The sequence below is a fragment of the Mesoplodon bidens genome (genome assembly GCF_964165515.1).
Source record: "Mesoplodon bidens genome assembly, chromosome: 4".
Lineage (NCBI taxonomy): Eukaryota > Metazoa > Chordata > Mammalia > Artiodactyla > Ziphiidae > Mesoplodon > Mesoplodon bidens.
Window position 1 is genome coordinate 119,722,828 of NC_138160.1, and position 20,999 is coordinate 119,743,826.

The 20,999-nt window shown below is 36.1% G+C and overlaps 1 protein-coding gene across 11 annotated transcripts in view; it reads left to right on the top strand.

The window, feature by feature from the left end:
* Positions 1–20,999, top strand: part of LOC308616912 (ankyrin repeat and KH domain-containing protein 1) — a 123,905-nt gene that overhangs the window by 14,548 nt on the left and 88,358 nt on the right. For all 11 annotated transcript variants that reach the window (XM_081233419.1, XM_081233422.1, XM_081233428.1 and 8 more), the window contains exons 2-7: positions 7,922–8,075; positions 12,098–12,254; positions 13,438–13,585; positions 14,318–14,465; positions 15,851–16,084; positions 17,998–18,092. In XM_081233419.1, the coding sequence (XP_081089545.1) occupies positions 7,922–8,075; positions 12,098–12,254; positions 13,438–13,585; positions 14,318–14,465; positions 15,851–16,084; positions 17,998–18,092 (936 nt within the window). The remainder of the gene's footprint in view (positions 1–7,921; positions 8,076–12,097; positions 12,255–13,437; positions 13,586–14,317; positions 14,466–15,850; positions 16,085–17,997; positions 18,093–20,999) is intronic.

Here is a 20,999-nt window from a genome sequence, read left to right on the forward strand (position 1 = left end):
ATAACTCCCTGTTAAATAGCATCTGTAGTACTTTATTGCATTTATTTGATTGTCTGTCTTAATGAGCAGGAATCATGTCTTATTTATTTTTGTGTTTCCCATATACAGTAGAATGTCTGGCACTTAGTAGGTGCTTATTAAATGTTGGGTTTAGGGCTTCCCTGGTGGCGCAGTGGTTGAGAGTCTGCCTGCCGATGCAGGGGACACGGGTTCGTGCCCCGGTCCGGGAAGATCCCACATGCCATGGAGTGGCTGGGCCCGTGAGCCATGGCCGCTGAGCTTGCGCGTCCGGAGGCTGTGCTCCGCAAGGGGAGAGGCCACAGCAGTGAGAGGCCCGAGTACCGCAAAAAAAAAAAAAAAAAAAATGTTGGGTTTAATAAGCCAGTGTATGTTGAATATATGTATAGTGTTTAATATGCTCAGATTACTTGTTAGCCTAAGACAACATAATGGATTTTATATTTTTGTGGAGTAGAGAGTTAAGAGTATAGGAACACAAGGTCCTTAGACAAACTTACCTTAATAAAGGTAGTAATGGTAATTTAATAGTAATAATAACTAATATTTGTTGAGTGATTACCATGTATTAAGCACTGTTGGTACAATTTTAGATGTAGTATCTTGCTTAATCATCAATAACCCTGTGATGTAGTTACTACTATTATCCTTATAGCTGAGGAAAATGAGACTAACAACGGTAAAAAGAGTTAGCTAAGATGGCACTGTGAACAATGGGCTAGTGTTCTAAGAGACCTTGCTCTTAGTCATTATGCTCTCCTCCCATTATTGGTATGAACTGGAAGTGTTTGAGGCTCTTTTTAACTTATTAAAATTAAGTATTTCTTTGGTGTGTTTGATGCTTATTTTTTTATTTAGGGTAGTGAGCAGAAGCCAGGACTTCTTTCTAACCTCAGTCTTACCCATTTATTATGATAGGGCAAATACAGAATAACATTTCAACGTTAAGATTTTCTTGGACTTAATTGCCAGGTTCTTCATTCCTTGTGACTTTCCTAATGAGTATGTGAGGAGTCTTCTCTTTTTTTAAATGTATTGTGGCACAAATTTTGTTGTATGCATGTTGGTTGGAAATAATATAGTGGTACTGCCAGAAATTACTAAATAAAAGCATGATTTGTCTGTCTCTCTAAGAACTGTGGCAGAGAGGAGTTTGTGGGCTTGATATCTATTACATTTAATTTAATTTAAAGGTTTTTCCTGACATTGCTGTTATTGTTAAACTGCAACATCATGGTGCTTGTAGATTCTCTGTTTACTTCATTGGTTAGTACGCATTTGTTTTAGTCATACTCCACTGTTTAGAAGAGTCACTTAATACAGTTTGGTGTGGTGAAAAGGGTGTGAGCTTTGGAGTCTGAAACACATGGCTTCAGATACCTGCGTGGTTATGTGATCTTGGGTAAGTCACTTAACTTCTGAGTTTCAATTAAAATGAAGATGTTAATCTACTTCACTGAGTAGTAAAGATGATGGAGTGGAATAATATATGGAAAATGCACTTAATGGTAACTATTATTTTAAAAAAAAACCTTTCCTTTCTCCCATGTTTAGAAACTTCAAAAAATAATAGATTCTGTATTAAAACTATGGTTTAGAAATGAAGTTTTTGTAGTTGACTAAAGTGGAATTAATTTTCTCCAGCTTTAACAGAGAATTAGGAAAAGCCTGATGGTTCTCTTTTGTGCTGTTTAAACTAACTAACTTCAGAAATCCCAAGGTAACAGTTATGTTTTTTGAGAAGAGGATTGTGGATCTGAAATTGGGCATAGACTTTCCCTTGTAGAAAGAAACTTGAACACTTTTCACGATGAGGCATATGGCCTTTGCATTCCATTACTTCCACATGTTGTTGCTGATTATATTGGGCCTTACAGTATCAGCAAAATCGTTCCTAAATTTATAATTATTTGGTCTCAGATTGCATCTGTATTACTTTTTCCTTTTGAGTGGATCTTGGAGCATGTTTGTGGTGGATGCAACTGTTGAAACCACGTTTTTTGCAAAAAGGAATTACTGTGTCTTTCAGTAATTATCTCTTGGAATGCTGACCCATCCTTTTTGCTGCTCCAAGTAGAAATCAATACAGTAGTAAGCTACCTGCATTCTAAAATTGGTATGATTCTGATTTAAAGACTTTGGGTGGGGAAAGGTAAGACATGTTTATCTCTCCAAATGTTAACTAAGAGAGAAGAAAAATAATAGCAAGTACATTTTAAAAATATATATTTTTTAGATGATTAAATGTTTTATTTGGCTTTTCCTTTTTAATTATCAAATCTGAATTTCTTGAGGAAGCTTTATTTTTGAAGGTTTATAAGAAGAGGTAGTGAAAAATAAAGATTTAGCCTTCCTCCTGAACTTTCTCATAGCTCTGTTTGGAATTCATGGGAGTGATGCTTATTCTTTTTTTTTTTTAATTCTTTTTTTAATTTTTTTATTTTTTGTGGTACACGGGCCTCTCACTGTTGTGGCCTCTCCCGTTGCGGAGCACAGGCTCCGGACGTGCAGGCTCAGCAGCCATGGCTCACGGGCCCAGTCGCTCCGCGGCATGTGGGATCCTCCCGGACCAGGGCACGAACCCATGTCCCCTGCATCGGCAGGTGGACTCTCAACCACTGCGCCACCAGGGAAGCCCAGTGATGATTATAATTTTTTTTTTTATTTTGGCTGTGTTGGGTCTTCGTTGCTGTGCGCGGGCTTTCTCCAGAGAGGGGGGCTACTCTTCGTTGCGGTGTGTGGGCTTCTCATTGCGTTGGCTTCTCGTTATGGAGCGTGGGCTCTAGGCACACAGGCTTCAGTAGTTGTGGCATATGGGCTCAGTAGTTGTGGCTGACAGTCTTTAGAGCACAGCCTCAGTAGTTGTGGTGCACGGGTTTAGTTCCTCCGTGGCATGTGGGATCTTCCCGGACCAGGGCTCAAACCCATGTCCCTGCATCGGCAGGCAGATTCTCAACCACTGTGCCACCAGGGAAGTCCTGAAATTGTGGGTTTTTCTGTTGTTGTCTGTTTGTTTGTTTGTTTCTTGGTGGAAGTGAGTTTTGGCCAAATCATAGCTAGGTTAATAAATGATTTTTTCCTAATTAGATTTTGGCCAGGGTGACTGAGGTGTTTTTTGTTTTTTGTTTTTGTTTTTGGTGATAATAGCTGAGTCTGTGGTTATTCTCCCTAGTAACTATTTCCATCCAGTGGTTCATTTTGAAATGTCATATGGGACAAAATGCTTGTTCCCCTTTTCCTCCCTCTACCTTTGTTTAAATTCTAGTTGAAGCTAAAAACCACACTCATTTTTTTTAGAAGAAGGGAGGGAGAAAAAAGACTTTTGAGGAGGAAGACATAGAGGTTGACTTTAGCATTTTAGAAGAGATAACCTATAAGGGAAAAAACAGGTAGTTTCTTGTGGGCCAGATTTTCTCTCATTCTTTTTCCTCCGCGTTTTATTTTTGTACCTAATCAGAAGTAGGAAAAAAATCTGCCATGTTTAAGACTTGAAACAAACTTTTTTGCCATTGGTTAAAAACAGTGCCACTATAGGTTGATGTTTTATGTTTTCTGCTGAATGTAGCTGCTGGATAGAGATGAGCTGTGTAACTACCATTAAGCAATAAGGAAATTTCTGTGATCCTTTAGCTGTATGTAGGAAACTATGAGGCTTATATATTCATTTGCATGATGAAAACTAATTTCATTACATATAATATTACCTCGAACTTATCTTTTATTTAGACATTTTTTTGGTGTTATATCACTGAGCCTTTATATGAAATGTATGGTATTGATCTTAACTATTTCCATGTAGCTATAAATGGTTTCCATCTTGACTGGCCAGACACCTTTTGAGGTAATGCTGTTGCAATCACCATTGCAACACTATGTGTTTCAGCAGGTTTATCAGGTAAGATATTTATGAACTGCCAAAAGCAATCCCCCAGATAGTCCCAAAGTAATAGGCATAACTGGATATTTTATCCTTTTATTGAATCCACATTGAGACAGGCTTTTAAAAGCTTATGGAAAGTAGGACAAAAGAGTGTGAGAATTGAGTGCCTTTGGCACATCTAATTGACACAAATGTATTCAAGTCATTTATGTGTATAGTTATGTATAACTCTTTCTGGGAACTTAAGATTTCCCCCACAAGTGTTACAGATATTTAAAATTTGATCTTGTGGGTCAGAACTTAAACATAAAATGCCTAAAACTACATTTGAAAATTCAAGTGATTCTCAAAAGGAAAAAAAATTGTAACTATGTGAGGTGATAGATGTTAACTAAACTTATTGTGGTAATAATTTCATAATATATACTGTTAGCAGTCACTCCCATTCTTCCTTTCCTGACTCTTCAGGAGACCATTAATCTTCTTTCTGTCTCTGGATTTGCCTGTGCTGGACGTTTCATATAAATGGAATCGTGTAATATGTGACTTTTTGTGTGTTCTTTCATGCTAAGCATGATAGTTTCAACGTTTGTCAGTGTTATAGCGTGTGTCAGTACTTGGCTGAATAATATTCCATTGTATGGATATACCACATTTTGTTTATCCATTTACTAATTAACAGACATACGGGTTTTTTTCCACTTTTTGTCTACTATGCATAATGCAGCCATGAACTTCTATGTACAAGTTTTTGTATGAACATGTATGTTTTCAGTCTTCTTAGGTATATACATACAAGCGGAATTACTGGGTCATATGGTAATTCTGTGTTTAATTTTTAAAGAACTGCCAAACAGTGTCCCACAGTGGCTTCATCATTTATACTTCCACTGGCAATGTACAAAGGACCTTACATTTTTTGAGAGTGGACCATTCGTCACTTTCTAAGTGCATCTTCAAGCCCATTTTTTATTTCACTCCCTTACTCTCCACCCACGTGTCTGACCACCTATTGAAATTCTATGTATCCTTCAAAGCCTAGCTCAAATGCTACTTCTTGTACAAAGTCTTTTTGGATTACTGGGGCTGGAAGTGATTTCTCTTTAATGCATATAGTTTTACCATTTATTTCTCTTGGAGGCCTTTTGTGATAGTTGTTGGTGTCTTTGACATTTCTTGTACCACATTTTTGTACTCTCTTGGTATTGTACTTTGTATAAAACAGGACTTCAGTAAATATTGGAGAATGAATGGGAGAGAATTGGAAATCCTTAACTTGGATTTTTAAAAAGTTACATAATACATGTAATCTGTATTCGTCTCTGTAATATGTGTAATACTACATCAGACCACTGCTTCTTATAAAATAGACATATTAACATCTAAATACCATATTTAATAAATTTCAGAATTTGGAATGGTGGTTTTTATCTATCCTTACAGGTATATGTATCTGCAAATATGTAATAATTTCTTGCACTTGCAGCAAGCTCTTTGTTGTACAAGCAGTTACCTTTCAAATCATTTGAAAACTGGTAGTCTACATTTATCTGCTGGCATTGATCTAGAATGACATCTTTGTCTGTAATTATATATTAAAGAATCTGTATTACAACATAGTACATGGCTCAGTGTTACTGGGTCTGAAGTTAAAGATTTATTTTATAAAAATAAAGTACATCACTAGATAATAAAATATTGTTATATCCACATCATTTTAACTTTACTGTCTTTATTAGGATATCTTTATTTGGTCTCCATTGTGAAAATTGATGACCAGCTAGTCAAGTATTCCAAATAATGTAGTCCAAATACTGTGGTCCTTTGTTTATGAATTTGTTAGGTAGTATCTATTGCCTAGCGTTTAAGAGTTATATGGCCTGTGGTTTTTTTTTTTTTTTTTTTTTTTTTGCTGTATGCAGGCCTCTCACTGTTGTGGCCTCTCCCATTGCGGAGCACAGGCTCCGGACGCCCAGGCTCAGCGGCCATGGCTCATGGGCCCAGCCGCTCTGCGGCATGTGGGATCCTCCCGGACCTGGGCACGACCCTGTGTCCCCTGCCTTGGCAGGCAGACTCTGAACCACTGCGCCACCAGGGAAGCCCATATGGCCTGTGTTTGAAACCTGGCTTTGCCATTTATTAGCTGGCAGAAATACTTAACCTTTGTGATCCTGTTTTTCTATCTGTCTACAAGTATGTTAACCTCCCTGTTTAGACACGTTTTTTATATATATAAATTTATTTTATTTTTGGCTGCATTGGGTCTTCATTGCTGCCCACGGGCTTTTCTCTGGCTGCGGCAAGCAGGGGCTGTTCTTCGTCGGTGTGTGCAGGCTTCTCATTGTGGCAGCTTCTCTTGTGGCACACGGGCTCAGTAGTTGTGGCTCATGGGCTCTAGAGCGCAGGCTCTGTAGTTGTGGTGCATGGGCTTAGTTGTTCCACGGCATGTGGGATCTTCCTGGACCAGGGCTCGAACCTATGTCTCCTGCATTGACAGGCGGATTCTTAACCACTGCAGCACCAGGGAAGCCCCAGACATATTTATATACTACAGACATGTATAGGTATATAAATATGTACTCATGATTATATATATACGAGTACTCATATGTTCATGTTTGCATACATATACATACATACTTTTAGCAAAATAAAGATCATACTGTTTTAAATCTTGTGGTTTTCACTTAATTTTATGACTGTTTTCTTATGCCATTAAATATGCTTCAAACACATTGTTCCTAATGACTGCATAGTGGTCCATTCTGTGAATGTACAAAATGTACTTACCAAATCCCCTATTGTAGTTTTTTTCACTTCATTTCTGGAATTTTAATTAATGCTGCAATGAACATTCTTGCACATTGTCTGGCATTCAGACAATTTTTTAAGGATAGATTTTTTTTAATGGAATTACTGGGTCAAAGGGCATTTGCTTTTTAAAAATTTATTTATTTATTTATTTATTTATTTGTGGCTGCATTGGGTCTTCATTGCTGCACACGGGCTTTCTCTAGTTGCAGTGAGCGGGGGCTACTGTTTGTTGCAGTGTGTGGGCTTCTCATTGCAGTGGCTTCTCTTGTTGCGGAGCACAGGATCTAGGCGTGTGGGCTTCAGTAGTTGTGGCACTCAGGCTCAGTAGTTGTGGCTCTCGGGGTCTAGAGCTCAGGCTCAGCAGTTGTGGTACACAGACTTAGTTGCTCCGTGGCATGTGGGATCTTCCTGGAGCAGGGCTCGAACCCGCGCCCCCTGCACTGGCAGGCGGATTCTTAACCACTGAACCACCAGGGAAGTACGGCATGTTCTTTTTAAAGCATTTTGATACACATTTCCAGATTGCTTCCCAGAAAGGTTGTGCATATTTTATTTGGTAAGAAAATTTAGAATTAACTTGATTTGAAATTAGAGAGTTGCATGTTTATTTTCGTAAGTTGATTTTGCTTATAGTATTCATTTCAACAAATATGTATTGAATAACTACTACGTACAAGGTATTCATAGGCTCAGAGGATAGAGCAGTGAACAAATGACTATGATTCCTAATCTAATAGAGTTTTCCTGTCTAGAGCAATTAGGATATTTGACAGTGGACTAAATCTTCTTTAGTTTGTCAGAATTGAATATATTAATTGGAAGAGAGGAGAAATGATACTTTAATGACCTATTTATGCTATCTAGGCTTTTTACTATCTACTCCTGCATACATCTTCCTAGGACCTATGTTGACGTACTTGTTTCATTTAAAAAATGCTGCTTTTCAGACTCTGTGGTAGGCACAGAAGATTCATTGCTCTCCAGGAAACTTGAATCTGGTGTGTTTGGGTTATATCTGTAGTCATGTCTGAAGATAAGCAGATGGTCAGGAGGCTCCCTTGTAGTCCCTCCCCATAACCCCCTGTTTCTACAATAATTTATTTGGTTATATTTGAATTCCAAATCAGAAGTCGTATTACCTTAAATTGCTGTTATTCTAACAATATTAAGATCAGCTTCATGGATATTGCATCTTTAATTCCTAAACAGGTTGAATCATTTATTTTGGACCAAGAAGATCTGGATAACCCGGTGCTGAAAACAACATCAGAGATATTCTTATCAAGTACTGCAGAAGGAGCAGACTTACGCACTGTGGATCCAGAGACACAGGCACGGCTAGAAGCATTGCTGGAAGCAGCAGGTACTTTATTTTTTGTTTTCTCTTTTTCATCTTTTTAAAAGACTCCAGGGAATACCCTGGTGGTTCAGTGGTTGGGACTCTGCGCTTTCACTGCCAAGGGCATGGGTTCGATCCCTGGTAGGAGAACTAAGATCCTGCAATCCATGTGGCATGGCTGGAAAAAAAAAAAAGACAAAACCCCAAAACCCCAAGACTCCATCTCTATACAAAGTTATAAAATTTGTTTTTTTTTTAATTTCCTAAAGAAAATTTTCACATTTTATGTTTAAAAAATTCTTGGTTGAAAGTTCTCAGTGAGTGATTTCTAGGCTCAACACTAACTTTTTTTTTTTAATTGAAGCATAGTTGATTTACAATGTTGTGTTAGTTTCAGGTGTACAGCAAAGTGATTCAGTTTTACACACATATATATATTCTTTTCCATTATGGTTTACTACAAGTTATTGAATATAGTTCCCTGCTATACAGTAACATTAACCATTTTTTAAAAATTTATTTATTTTATTTATTTTTAGCTGTGTTGGGTCTTCCTTGCTGCGCGTGGGATTTCTCTAGTTGCGGCAAGTGGGAGCTACTCTTTGTTGAGGCGCGCAGACTTCTCATTGCAGTGGCTTCTCTTGTTGCAGAGCATGGGCTCTAGGCGCGCGGGCTTCAGTAGTTGTGGCATGCGGGTTCCGTAGTTGCTGCTTGCGGGCTCTAGAGCGCAGGCTCAGTAGTTGTGGCTCATGGGCTTAGTTGCTTCACGGCATGTGGGATCTTCCCAGACCAGGGATCGAACCTGTGTCCCCTACATTGGCAGGTGGATTCTCAACCACTGTGCCACCAGTGAAGTCCCAAGACATATATATAGTATGTTAGGAATGTGTTTACTCTGATGATTCTTTTTATTCCTTTAACTTTCTCCTCTTATGAAAAAGCATAGGTAAAATTTATAGCAGATTGACTTTTAGTCCATCTAATGTGTCTTTTTGGAACTGACCGAAACTTAAAATTAGATTGAACAAAACAATTTAAGTATCTAGCAGAAGATGGTTTAATTTAGACCAGATGGTTTAATTTAAACCTTTTTAAAAAAAAGTTTCCATTGCAGGGGCAGAGGTTTCATTCCTGGTTGGGGAACTAAGATCCTGCATACAGTGCAGTGTGGCCAAAAAAAAAAAAAAAAGATCACATTAGTAATTGCTTTGGTGTCCCTCCCTTCTTTGGATTTATTGTGAGTCTCCTACTTTTGATTTAGGAATAGTCTATGTAAGATTCCTGAAGTAGGAGTGCCATGGCCACCCCATATATATATATATATATATATATATATATATATATGTATGTATATATATATATATATATATATATATTTTTTTTTTTTTCCTGTGCTTTAGAACCAGCTTAGAGCAGAGAGAAATGTGGAGAAAATGCATTTTTCTTCTCCATGTCTTCTCTGGACTAAGTTACTCTCCTTCCCTAAACGAAGCTTTGTTTACTGGTGATAGTACATCTCCTCTCTAGTTTAGGCTGACATTTCACTCATACTGTGAGTACTACTCCAAGACCCCTGATTAAGGATTTTAAACCTGTTTCTCTTTTTTCTGGCCACCTCATGAGTCTCACTCAGGGATGGCTCTTTTCTGGTACATTGAACATTTTTCTTTAGGTTCATGGTTAAGTATAAGTACTTATATACTTATACCTTTTACAAGATACCTTAGAATTGCTTGCTTTTCTTACCTGTATTGTGAGAGAGAAAATAAACCTTGAAAATCATGTCTTCCAGGAGATGTCAGAAATTACTGAATTTTAAAATTTTGTGTGTTTTGACAATTTAAACTCCAGGCATTGTTGGATATGATATTTATCCAAAGAAATTGTCAGATGTTTTTTAAAATGATGTACTCCTTTGAAGCCCTGTGCAAGTCAGTTGGCTTAATGAATACTTTTTTGTTCATTAGTATTTTCATTTGCTTTTTGGACATTGTGTTGAGCCTATAACATTTAAGACTTATGCATTGTTTTCACTTACGAGAATGTGTTAGATGTTACTAGGCTTCTTAAGAAGGTAGAATTCTTAATGCTATTTTAACCAAAAAAATTGAAGTTGAAAATATTTTTTTCTTTAAGATTCTTTGAGATTTTTTAAAGAAAACTAAGAATTAAGGGCATTTCAAGAAAAATTTTTAAAAAGTCTTTTCTAAATTATAAATGTAATATATAAAATAGCTAAAACAATATGAAATGTATTAAGTAGATTATAAAGCCTGCCCATTGTAAAGGTTTACATATACTTCCAGACTTTCCCTTATAGTTATATAAATACATGTATATGTTTGAATATACATGATTTTTTAAAAAATGAAATTATATCATATTATACAAATTATAATTTTCTTTTTTTCACTTAATTTATTGTGGCCATCCTTCCATAACAGGATATGTTGATCTTTCTCCTTCTTTAAAGGGTAAGATAATATTCTGTTGCTTGGATGCACCACAGTTTATTTTACCGATGGCTAATTGAAGGATTTTTATGTTATTTCCAATTTTTATGATATCACAAATAATGCTGTAGTTCATATCCATGTATATCTATAACTTTTCTTGCTTGTGCAAGTATCTTCATAGGACAGATTCCTAGAAAGTGATATTGCTGGGTCAGAGGATATTTTTGCATTCAAAATTTTGATAGCTTTTATCACAGTGGTCCCTCAAGTTTATGCCAGTATACATTCCTATCAACAGCTTTCCTCAGTCTTCTTTTGGTCAATTTCATAGTTTGTGTTCATTCAATATTATCAATAAGTTGTGTGGTAGCTCTTTATAAATGATATAAATTCATTGGGTGTTAATTTTTCCAGTTTTTATTTTGCCTTAACTTTATTTATGGTGTCTTTAATTATATAGAAATTTTTATTGGAATTAAAAATGTTTAATATCACATTTGCTAATTTTTTACTTTATAGCTTTTGTGATTTGGTCTCATGCTTAGAAAAACCTCCTCTACATCAGCAATAGAAAAATACTACATAGTATAATAGTACTTTTCAGATTTCATTTAAGTCTACCTGGTATTTATTTTTGTAAATGGTGTGAATTTGAGATCTTACCTAATTTTCAAATAACCAGTTTCTGAACAATATTTATGAAATAAGCCCTCCTATATCCACTGATTTGAAATGTCACCTTAATCATATATTGAATTCACAAATGATCTAAGTTCTTTTTTTGTTTGCCTCTATTACATATCCTTGATAGAATTATCTTTTTTCTTTGCAAGTATCATACTGTTGTAATTGGATAGCATCACAATATATTTTTTATCTTATTGGGCAAGTTTCCCTTCCTTTTTTTTTGTTCTATAAAATTTTATTGACTGTTTCTCATTTTCAGTGGTAACAGGTGGTGATACTATCAACAAAATTTTGTTGCAGTAGTCACTGATTCCTCACTGAATCTAGAGAAAAAGGTATATTGGCACTTAGACTTACCATATTGTGAGCTCTGTAAGGACAGGAACTATGTCTTATTCCTTTCTGTCCCCCTAATGTCTGGCACATCATAAGCACATAATAAATACTAAATATGAAAATTAATTTATTTTAATTTACACTCTTGCCCCAGAAAATGGTTCTAGGTGGCTATTCAATCAAAGGAGAAACAGTTGGATTGTTTGTTGTAATATTACAGAATAGCCCCTTCATTAGTACTGAAAATAGATAGGATCCTGTACTAGAGATCTTATGCTGTAATTGTACTTTGATAGAAATCTCATTCATTCATTACAGTGAGCATCATGTTAAGTTACATTTGGAGTTAGGTAGAGGACAAATTAGTATTGTGTGCACTGTAAAGATGAAAAGACTAAAACATAGGTGTTATGCAATGGCCTTTTGACATTAGTGACAAAATTGAAATTATCAGCTTTGCATATGGAGATTATGCCATTTTGCCCTAGAGAATAGTGTTTAGAAATGTAATTACAGTTTACACATTTATGCTTTTTCTTTCCCTGAACTGATTGATGCACACTGAAGGAATTGGCAAATTGTCAACTGCTGATGGTAAAGCCTTTGCAGATCCTGAGGTACTCCGAAGACTGACATCTTCAGTAAGTTGTGCGCTGGATGAAGCTGCTGCTGCACTGACACGGATGAGGGCGGAAAACAGCCACAATGCAGGACAAGTAGACACGTATGTGTTTAATAACTTCTGCTGGGTATTCAATTCAATATCTGGTTTTCATTTCTAAGGAAGTTACTTACTCTAAAGGTTATAGTAGGAAACTCTAAACTGACTGCCTGAGTAATAATAAATGAAATGGGTTGTTGATGCAATAATCTAGGTCCACGTTACTCAAATATGGTCCATGGACTAGCAGCGTCAGCATCATAGAAATTCAGAATTTCAGACCCCATCTTGGATCTATTGAATCAGAATCTACCTTTGAACAAGAAATATTGGCTATTTGTATGCACATTAAAGTTTGAGATTCACTGATTTTGTTAGTCATTCTGCAGTAAAAATTTTACTTATATTTTTACCTTCTATTTCATCTAGTCACCTCACTTATCAAATAAAATTTTAAGACATAGGATTATATCCCAAATGTCTTTGGGAATCATTACATTAGTTTAAAAAATTGTGCATCTAATGCTGTATAAAGTTTATTTAAAATTTAATATGACAGGGCTCCCCTGGTGGCGCACTGGTTGAGAGTCTGCCTGCCGATGCAGGGGACACGGGTTCGTGTTCTGGTCCGGGAAGATCCCACATGCCGTGGAGCGGCTGGGCCTGTGAGCCATGGCCACTGAGCCTGCGCGTCCAGAGCCTGTGCTCCGCAACGGGAGAGGCCACAACAGTGAGAGGCCCGCGTACCACACAAAACAAAACAAAACAAAACAAACAAAAAATTTAATATGACAGTATGTTAGGACATTTTTTTTTTTTTTTTTTTTCTTTTTGCGGTATGCGGGCCTCTCACTGTTGTGGCCTCTCCCGTTGCGGAGCACAGGCTCCGGATGCGCAGGCCCAGCGGCCATGGCTCACGGGCCCAGCCGCTCCGCTGCATATGGGATCCTCCCAGACCGGGGCACGAACCCGTATCCCCTGCATCCGCAGGCGGACTCTCAACCACTGCGCCACCAGGGAGGCCCTGTTAGGACATTTTGAAAGATAAAAATGACAGCTGTTTTCATATTTATTTATTGCCTTTCTGGCTTGGTTCACATACATGAAAAATTAGTATTGCAAACAAATATTCAAATAATTTTCTTCTTACCATATCAGCATTTTTCTATATATGACTAACTGTATATATTTAATATAACTCGTTGTCATAGGACCTTGAGTCTTTCTTTGTTGGTTTTGTTTTTAGTCGCAGTCTGGCGGAAGCTTGTTCAGATGGGGATGTGAATGCTGTTCGTAAATTGCTAGATGAAGGCAGAAGTGTAAATGAACATACGGAAGAAGGAGAAAGCCTGCTGTGTTTGGCTTGTTCAGCCGGGTATTATGAATTAGCACAAGTAAGCAGAAATAATCTTTAGTGATCAAAATTGTGGAAGGGTTTTGATGTTTTGTTTATTTTTATCATTAATAAAAGAAATTATCATTAGAGGCCAAGGTCTTTCCTTTTTGGCAGTAGGTAAAATAGAAACTGATACATAATTAATTTTTGTTGTCTGTACATGCAACTTGACATGGTCCGTTTTTTTCTGCCGCTTACTCAAAAATAGTGCTAATGAATAAGAAAAACATAGAAATAATAATAATATTTTAAACTTGCCTTTAGAAATAATATACAAGTATAATGAAAGATATTGATTTATTTTCATTTCATCTAGATTATCCCAATTCTTTTAGTTTTGTTTTTTTTTCCTGTTAGAGCAATTTTGGGAAATAGCCATGTGTTTACCAGTTAGTTTGTGTCTTGTGAGTATAGTTTTGCTGTTCTCTTGCTAGATAATCCTGAGCATAACACTAATTCTTTGACAGGAGCTGTTAAATTGTATAATTGGATGGTTAATGTGATTACCTACTTTACTTAAAGATTACTATGTAATGGTATTGTAAAATATAACATCTAACCAGGTGTTTTGAGCAGTGAACATTGGCATATTTTCCCAAAAGGTGATTATTTTTTATTTCTCCTTGCCTCCACTCTAAAAGAATATCTTCCCAGATTCAGTATATTCTTTAGAAGTAATATTAATAGTAAGAATTGACAGTTTCTCTCTGTGTGCATATGTGTTTCAAAGGTATTGCTTGCTATGCATGCTAATGTTGAAGACAGAGGGAATAAAGGAGATATAACCCCCCTAATGGCAGCATCCAGTGGAGGTTATTTAGATATTGTGAAATTATTACTTCTTCATGATGCAGATGTCAACTCCCAGTCTGCAACAGGTATGTAGAAAATGATATGTTAATTTGAGGAAAACAAATTGATATAAATAACTATAACCTGAGAGATAAAAATTTGATCCCTAGGGAAAACTGGTTGTAAACATACAGAAAAATCATAGCCCTTGTTTAGAATCTGTGAGTAAAATATAGATTAATTTGATATCTTTAAAAGTCTTTGAAACACTCTTACATTCTGTTTGGTCAAGATTGACAGTTTTTTTTGCTGGGGACAATTTCTTTTTTGCCACAGTATATATAATGTACAAAGAGGCAAATTTATGAACTGCATCTTTCACAATTCTTTATCTCATTTAAATACAACTCTCTTATATAGATTAACCTGAGAGTCAAAACCCTATAGAGTTTTTTCTGTCAAGTGTACAGAATGTATTTACTAATAAGATATTCTGTGGCAGCATGAAAGCTACTCTAGTAAGGTTCTTTATAAGCCTCGGTCATATGTCTTGAGTTACAGGTGTACATTTAGTAATGAGATTCCTTGGATTTAGTGAGGCAAGCACATGGTTTAAAATACAATTTCAATAATGAAAGCATATCAGTCTTCCATACCATTAAGTATATATTAAATGTAGCTTAATTTATTTTTTAAACGACCGTGACTTCTTAGAAAGGATTGTAGGTTACTTTGCTGACCACTTTGTCTTAGTCGTAGTAATATTAATATCCTCCATGTCTGAGACTGTTAAACAGTTGAATTCTGAACAAATTGGGTTTGAAATGATAGTTTTCTTGCTGAACCTTTAAAACAGTTTTCTTCAGTCTCATACTGTTGGATGGTTAAACCATCTCCCTATTCCCTTTAATAAATAAAAGTCCTCAAAACAAAATCAGGAAAGGAATAAGTGGAAAATCAGGGAATAGTGACCTTTTACATAAATTTTTCTTTTGAAGGAATTATGCTGAGGGGGATTTATATCTGTCTCCCTGGGTCTCATAAATGTAGACTAAATGAATAAATGTGTAAAGATAAAGGAGAGGTGAAAGAAAATTAAGAAATGAATAAACATAGAAAGAAAATGTTAAGTGTTTGTAAGTTGTACGGTGTTGAAAGAAAAAGCAATAACTTTGAGTGGTACATTAAAATATTTTATATTAAAATATGTTGGAAATGATTTTTTAAGATGGCACTTAATCTTATTTTACAAGCTAAGGAAATATGGAGAGAGGTAAATTGGTTTGTTTATAATAAGTCTTTTAATTAGTGAAAAAATTAAGATGATGCTTCTAACCAATACAACAAAAAAATGAGATAATAGTTCTAGTGGTTTATGTAAGGTAATTGAAGAGATAGAACTAGAGCAGTAGTATAATTGTAATTATATCAGTTTTATCATAATTTTTAATTTCTTTTTGTTCTTTTTTAGGAAACACTGCACTAACTTATGCCTGTGCTGGAGGATTTGTTGACATTGTGAAAGTGCTACTTAATGAAGGCGCAAATATAGAAGATCATAATGAAAATGGACACACCCCCTTAATGGAAGCAGCCAGTGCAGGTCATGTGGAAGTTGCAAGAGTTCTTCTAGATCATGGGGCAGGCATCAACACTCATTCTAACGAATTCAAAGAAAGTGCTCTTACACTTGCATGCTACAAAGGTACTCTATAAATATATATATGTTTATAGGGTTTTTTTCATAGCAACTTTGAATATTTAAATATTTGAATATTGAGTATTTGAGTTAATTTTATATTTCTTATACTTTCCCTGTGCTATAAAATTATCTAGCTTCTAAGAGATTATATAGAAAGTCCATTTTAGCATGTATTTCCTAAAGTATAGTTTCATAGTGTATGTTTTTTTATTATTTTAATTCAAATTTATTCAACTAGCTATAAGGTCAACCAAAACTCTTAGCACAGACTTAGAGGGTTTCCATTCTTTAATAACTTTTGTTTTATATGATTTTTCCAACCTTTATTTTAAAAATAATACACACTCAAATAATAATAATCACACTTGATATAGAAAACCTGAAAAAAACAGAATAGTGTAAAGAAGTTTTACAATGACATGTAATGCTACCATCTAAACATTTAAAAAGCATGTAAACAATATTTTAGTATATTTACTTCTAGTTTGTTTTTTAAGTACATTTATAAACAAATATATATACACTTGACTCTTACAACTTGGTTTTGAACTGCACAGGTTCACTTACACACAGACTTTTTTCAGTAAGTGTGTACTATAGTAGTAAACAATCCAAAGTTGGTTGAATGCTCAGATGTGGAACTATAATCAAAGATGGTAGCTAGGACTCCAGCAATCCATATTCTAGGAAGGATGAAGAGGGTAAGGGCAAAATGAGGAATGCCTTCCAACTTAGTAAGCTACCTTTAAGGAATCTTCCTAGAAGTTCTGCCTTATAAGTGTCCCTTTTACATCTCATTGGCTACACATAGCAGCAAGGGAGGCTGGAAAATGCAGTCTTTTAGTCAGGCATGTTGCCACTGAGATGAAATTGGGAGTTCTGTTATTAAGGAGAAATGAGAGAATGTATATTGGGTAGGAAACTAGCAATCTCTGCCAAATACATCAAATGGATGCACCATAATTGCCTATTGTTGGACACTTGCATTGTTCCCAGTTTTTCACTATTATTAAAAACACTGTGATAACATCCTTGTGCAGACATCTTTGCCTAATCTCTGATTATTTCCTTAGGATAAATTCCTGGAAGTGGAATTGCTGGGTCAAAGGGTATGGACATTTTTAAGGCTTTTGATACATATTGCCAAATTGCCTTCTAGAAAGGTTGAACCAATTTACACTCCCACCAGCAGTGTTTGAGAGTGCCCTTTACCCCACCCTACACCCTCACCAACACTGGGTATTATCATTCTTTTTAATATTTGCCATTTTGATAGTAAAAAATGGTGTCTTATTTTAATTTGCAATTTTTTAATAGGAAGGTTTAATATTTTTTTCATCAGTTTAACAGTCATTTTCACTTCTTTTTTTGAATTACCATTTCATGTCCTTCATCCATTTTTCTACTGGAGTGTTTGTCTTTTTCTTATTGACTATTATAAGGCTTTTTATATACTAAATGTATCAAGAGGGTTGAAATTATTTTGAATGGAGTTTTCTCTGCCTGCTCATTGCCACAGTGAGTTTATGGTTATTATTTTAAAGCTTTTTTCCTGAAAAATATGATCCAAACATACTTTACCTGGCATTCTATTTGATTTCAGTGTTTTGATTTATATTTTATACAGAGTAAATCAAAGAATAAGTATTATTACTTTATTGCTTTACTTGAATTAATGTGCTTTGGACTAATTCAATCTTTAAAACCTAGATAAGACCTTGACGAGAGACTGCTTATTATTTTGGATTGGCTTTGTAAAATTGTCATTGATTTCTTTATTGAACGCAAAATAAGTTCTCTTGTAAATTTTTGTATAGACACCTGAAAGAAAAAGATTTCCTATTTTAATACTTATATATTAAATCGATAGTTCTTGAGAAATATAGTTTTAAAATTTGTGTTCTTTTTTTTAAAAGGCCATTTGGATATGGTTCGCTTTCTGCTTGATGCTGGTGCAGATCAAGAGCACAAAACAGATGAGATGCACACTGCCTTAATGGAGGCTTGCATGGTAATATTAAATTGCACTCACATGAGATTTTATGGGAAGAAAGGGTCATATGTGTTTCAGCCTTTGAGAATTATTTTTATTCTTTTGGAAAAATCATTATTATGAGATGGTAAAGATCTTGAAAATTTTGTACATTATCAGAGAGGGAAGGGGGAGTTTACGATGTTTTGTTTATCTTTTGATAGTAAATCTGTTAATGTAGGAAATCATACAAAAGGCAGGCTTGGCTATGTCATTTTCAACACACTGATGTACTTTTATTTTCTTCCCAATTCTTTCATTATGGTAAAATACACATATCATAAAATTTACCGTGTTAACTATTTTTGATAACTATTTTTGAGAGTTATTAAGTATATGCATAATGTTGTGCAACCATCACTACCATCCATTTTCGGAACTCTTTTCATCTTTATAAAACTGAAACTCTGTATCCATTAAACAGCAACTTTCCATTCCCCACTTCTTCCTATTCCTTGTGATCACCATTCCACTTTCTATCTCTATCATTTTGACTGCATTAAGTGCCTCATATAAGTGGAATCATACAATATTTGTCTTTTTGTGACTGACTTATTTCAGTTAGCATGATGTCCTCAGGTTCATCCGTGTTGTAGCATATGTCAATTTCCTTTGTTTTTTAAGGCTACATAGTATTTTATTGTATGTACCACATTTTGCTTATCCATTTATCCACTGATGGACACTTGCATCGCCTCCATGCTTTAGCTATTGTGAATAATGCTGCTGTGAACATGGGTGTACAAATATCTGTTTGAGTCCTGTTTTCAGTTCTTTTGGATATATACCCAGAAGCAAGATGGCTTGATCATATGGTAATTCTGTTTTTAATGTTTTGAGGAACCACCACCATACTGTTTTCCACAGCAGGTGTACCATTTTATGTTTCCACCAGTAGTGTACGAGGGTTCCATTTTCTCCACATCCTCACCAGCACTTGTTATTTTCTGGGTGGTTTTTTTTTTTAACTTAATTTTTATTTTTTTGGCTGCGATGGGTCTTTGTTGCTGCACACGGGCTTTCTCTAGTTGAGCTGAGCGGGGATTACTCTTCATTGTGGTGCACAGGCTTCTCACTGCGGTGGCTTCTCTTGTTGCAAAGCACGGGCTCTAGGTGCATGGGCTTCAGTAGTTGTGGCTTGTGGGCTCTAGAGCGCAGGCTTAGTAGTTGTGGTGCATGGGCTTAGCTGCTCCGCGGCGTGTGGGATCTTCCCGGACCAGAGCTCGAACCCATGTCCCCTGCATTTTAAGGGGGATTCTTATCCACTGTGCCACCAGGGAAGTCTCTTTCTTTCTTTTTTTTTTTTTCTGATAGTAATCATCCTGATGTTTATAGTTTTGATTTTCATTTTCCTCACTGTAGGTTTGATTTGCATTTCCCTAATGATTAGTGATATTGAGCATCTTTTCATGTGCTTATTGGCCATTTGTATATATTCTGGAGAAATGTCTATTCAAGTCATTTGCCCATTTTTTAATTAGCCTGTTTTTTGTTGATGAGTTTTAGGAGTTCTTTATATATTCTGGATATTAATCCCTTATCAGATACATGATAAATGTTTTCTCCCATTCTGTGGGTTGCCCTTTTACTCTGTTGATAGTGTGCCCTTTTGTGCACAAAGTTGTTTGGGGTTTTTTTTGTTTTTCTTTTTCAAAAGTTTTTAATTTAAGTTCAGTTTATCTATTTTTGTTGTTGTTGCTGCCTGTGCCTTTGATGTCATGTCCAAGAAATCATTGCCAAATCCAATATCATGAAGCATTAGTCCTGTGTTTTCTTCTAAGAGTTTTATAGTTTTAGCTCTTATATTTAGGTTTTTGATCCATTTTGAGTTAATTTTTGTATATGATGTTAGGTAAGGGTTAAATTTCATTCTTTTGCATGTGGATATCCAGTTTTGCCAGCATCAGTGTTGAAAAGACTGACTTTTCCCATTTGAATCGTCTTGACACTTGCCAAAAATCATCTCACCAATCATTTGACCCAGGTTTATTTCTGGGCTCTATTCTATTCCATTGGTCTGTACGTTTGTCTTTAAGCCAGGATGACAAAGTTGTGATTATTGTAGCTTTGTATGAGTTTTGACATCAGGAAGTGTGAGTCCTCCAGCTTTATTTTTCTTTTTCAAAATTGTTTTGGCGGGCTTCCTTGGTGGCACAGTGGTTGAGAGTCCGCCTGCCGATGCAGGGGACACGGGTTCGTGCCCCGGTCCGGGAAGATCCCACATGCCACGGAGCGGCTGGGCCCGTGAGCCATGGCCACTGAGCCTGCGCGTCCGGAGCCTGTGCTCCGCAGCGGGAGAGGCCACAACAGTGAGAGGCCCGCGTACCACAAAAAAAAAACAAAAACAAAATTGTTTTGGCTATTCAGGTTTCCTTTAAATTGCATATGAATTTTAAGATGGTCCTTTCTATTTCTGCAAAAAACTCCATTGGGCTTTGATAGAGATTACATTGAATCTATAGATTGCTTTGGGTAGTACTGACATCTTTTTTTTGGGGGGGGTGGCTGTGTTGGGTCTTGTTGCTGTGCACAGGCTTTCTCTAGTTGCGGTGAGCGGGGGCTACTCTTCGTTGTGGTGCGTGGGCTTCTCATTGCGGTGGTTTCTCTTGTTGCAGAGCACGGGCTCTAGGCGCATGGGCTTCAGTAGCTGTGGCACATGGGCTCAGTAGTTATTTTTAAATGGAACTTTTACAATTTTAAATAATTAATTAATTAATTAATTAATTTGGCTGCATCGGGTCTTAGTTGCAGCAAGCGGGCTCTTCGCTGTGGTGTGCGGTCTTCTGTCTAGTTGTGTGGGCTCAGTAGTCGTGGTGCATGGGCTTAGTTGCCCTGCAGCATGTGGGATCTTAGGTCCCTGACCAGGGATCAAACCCTCATCCTCTG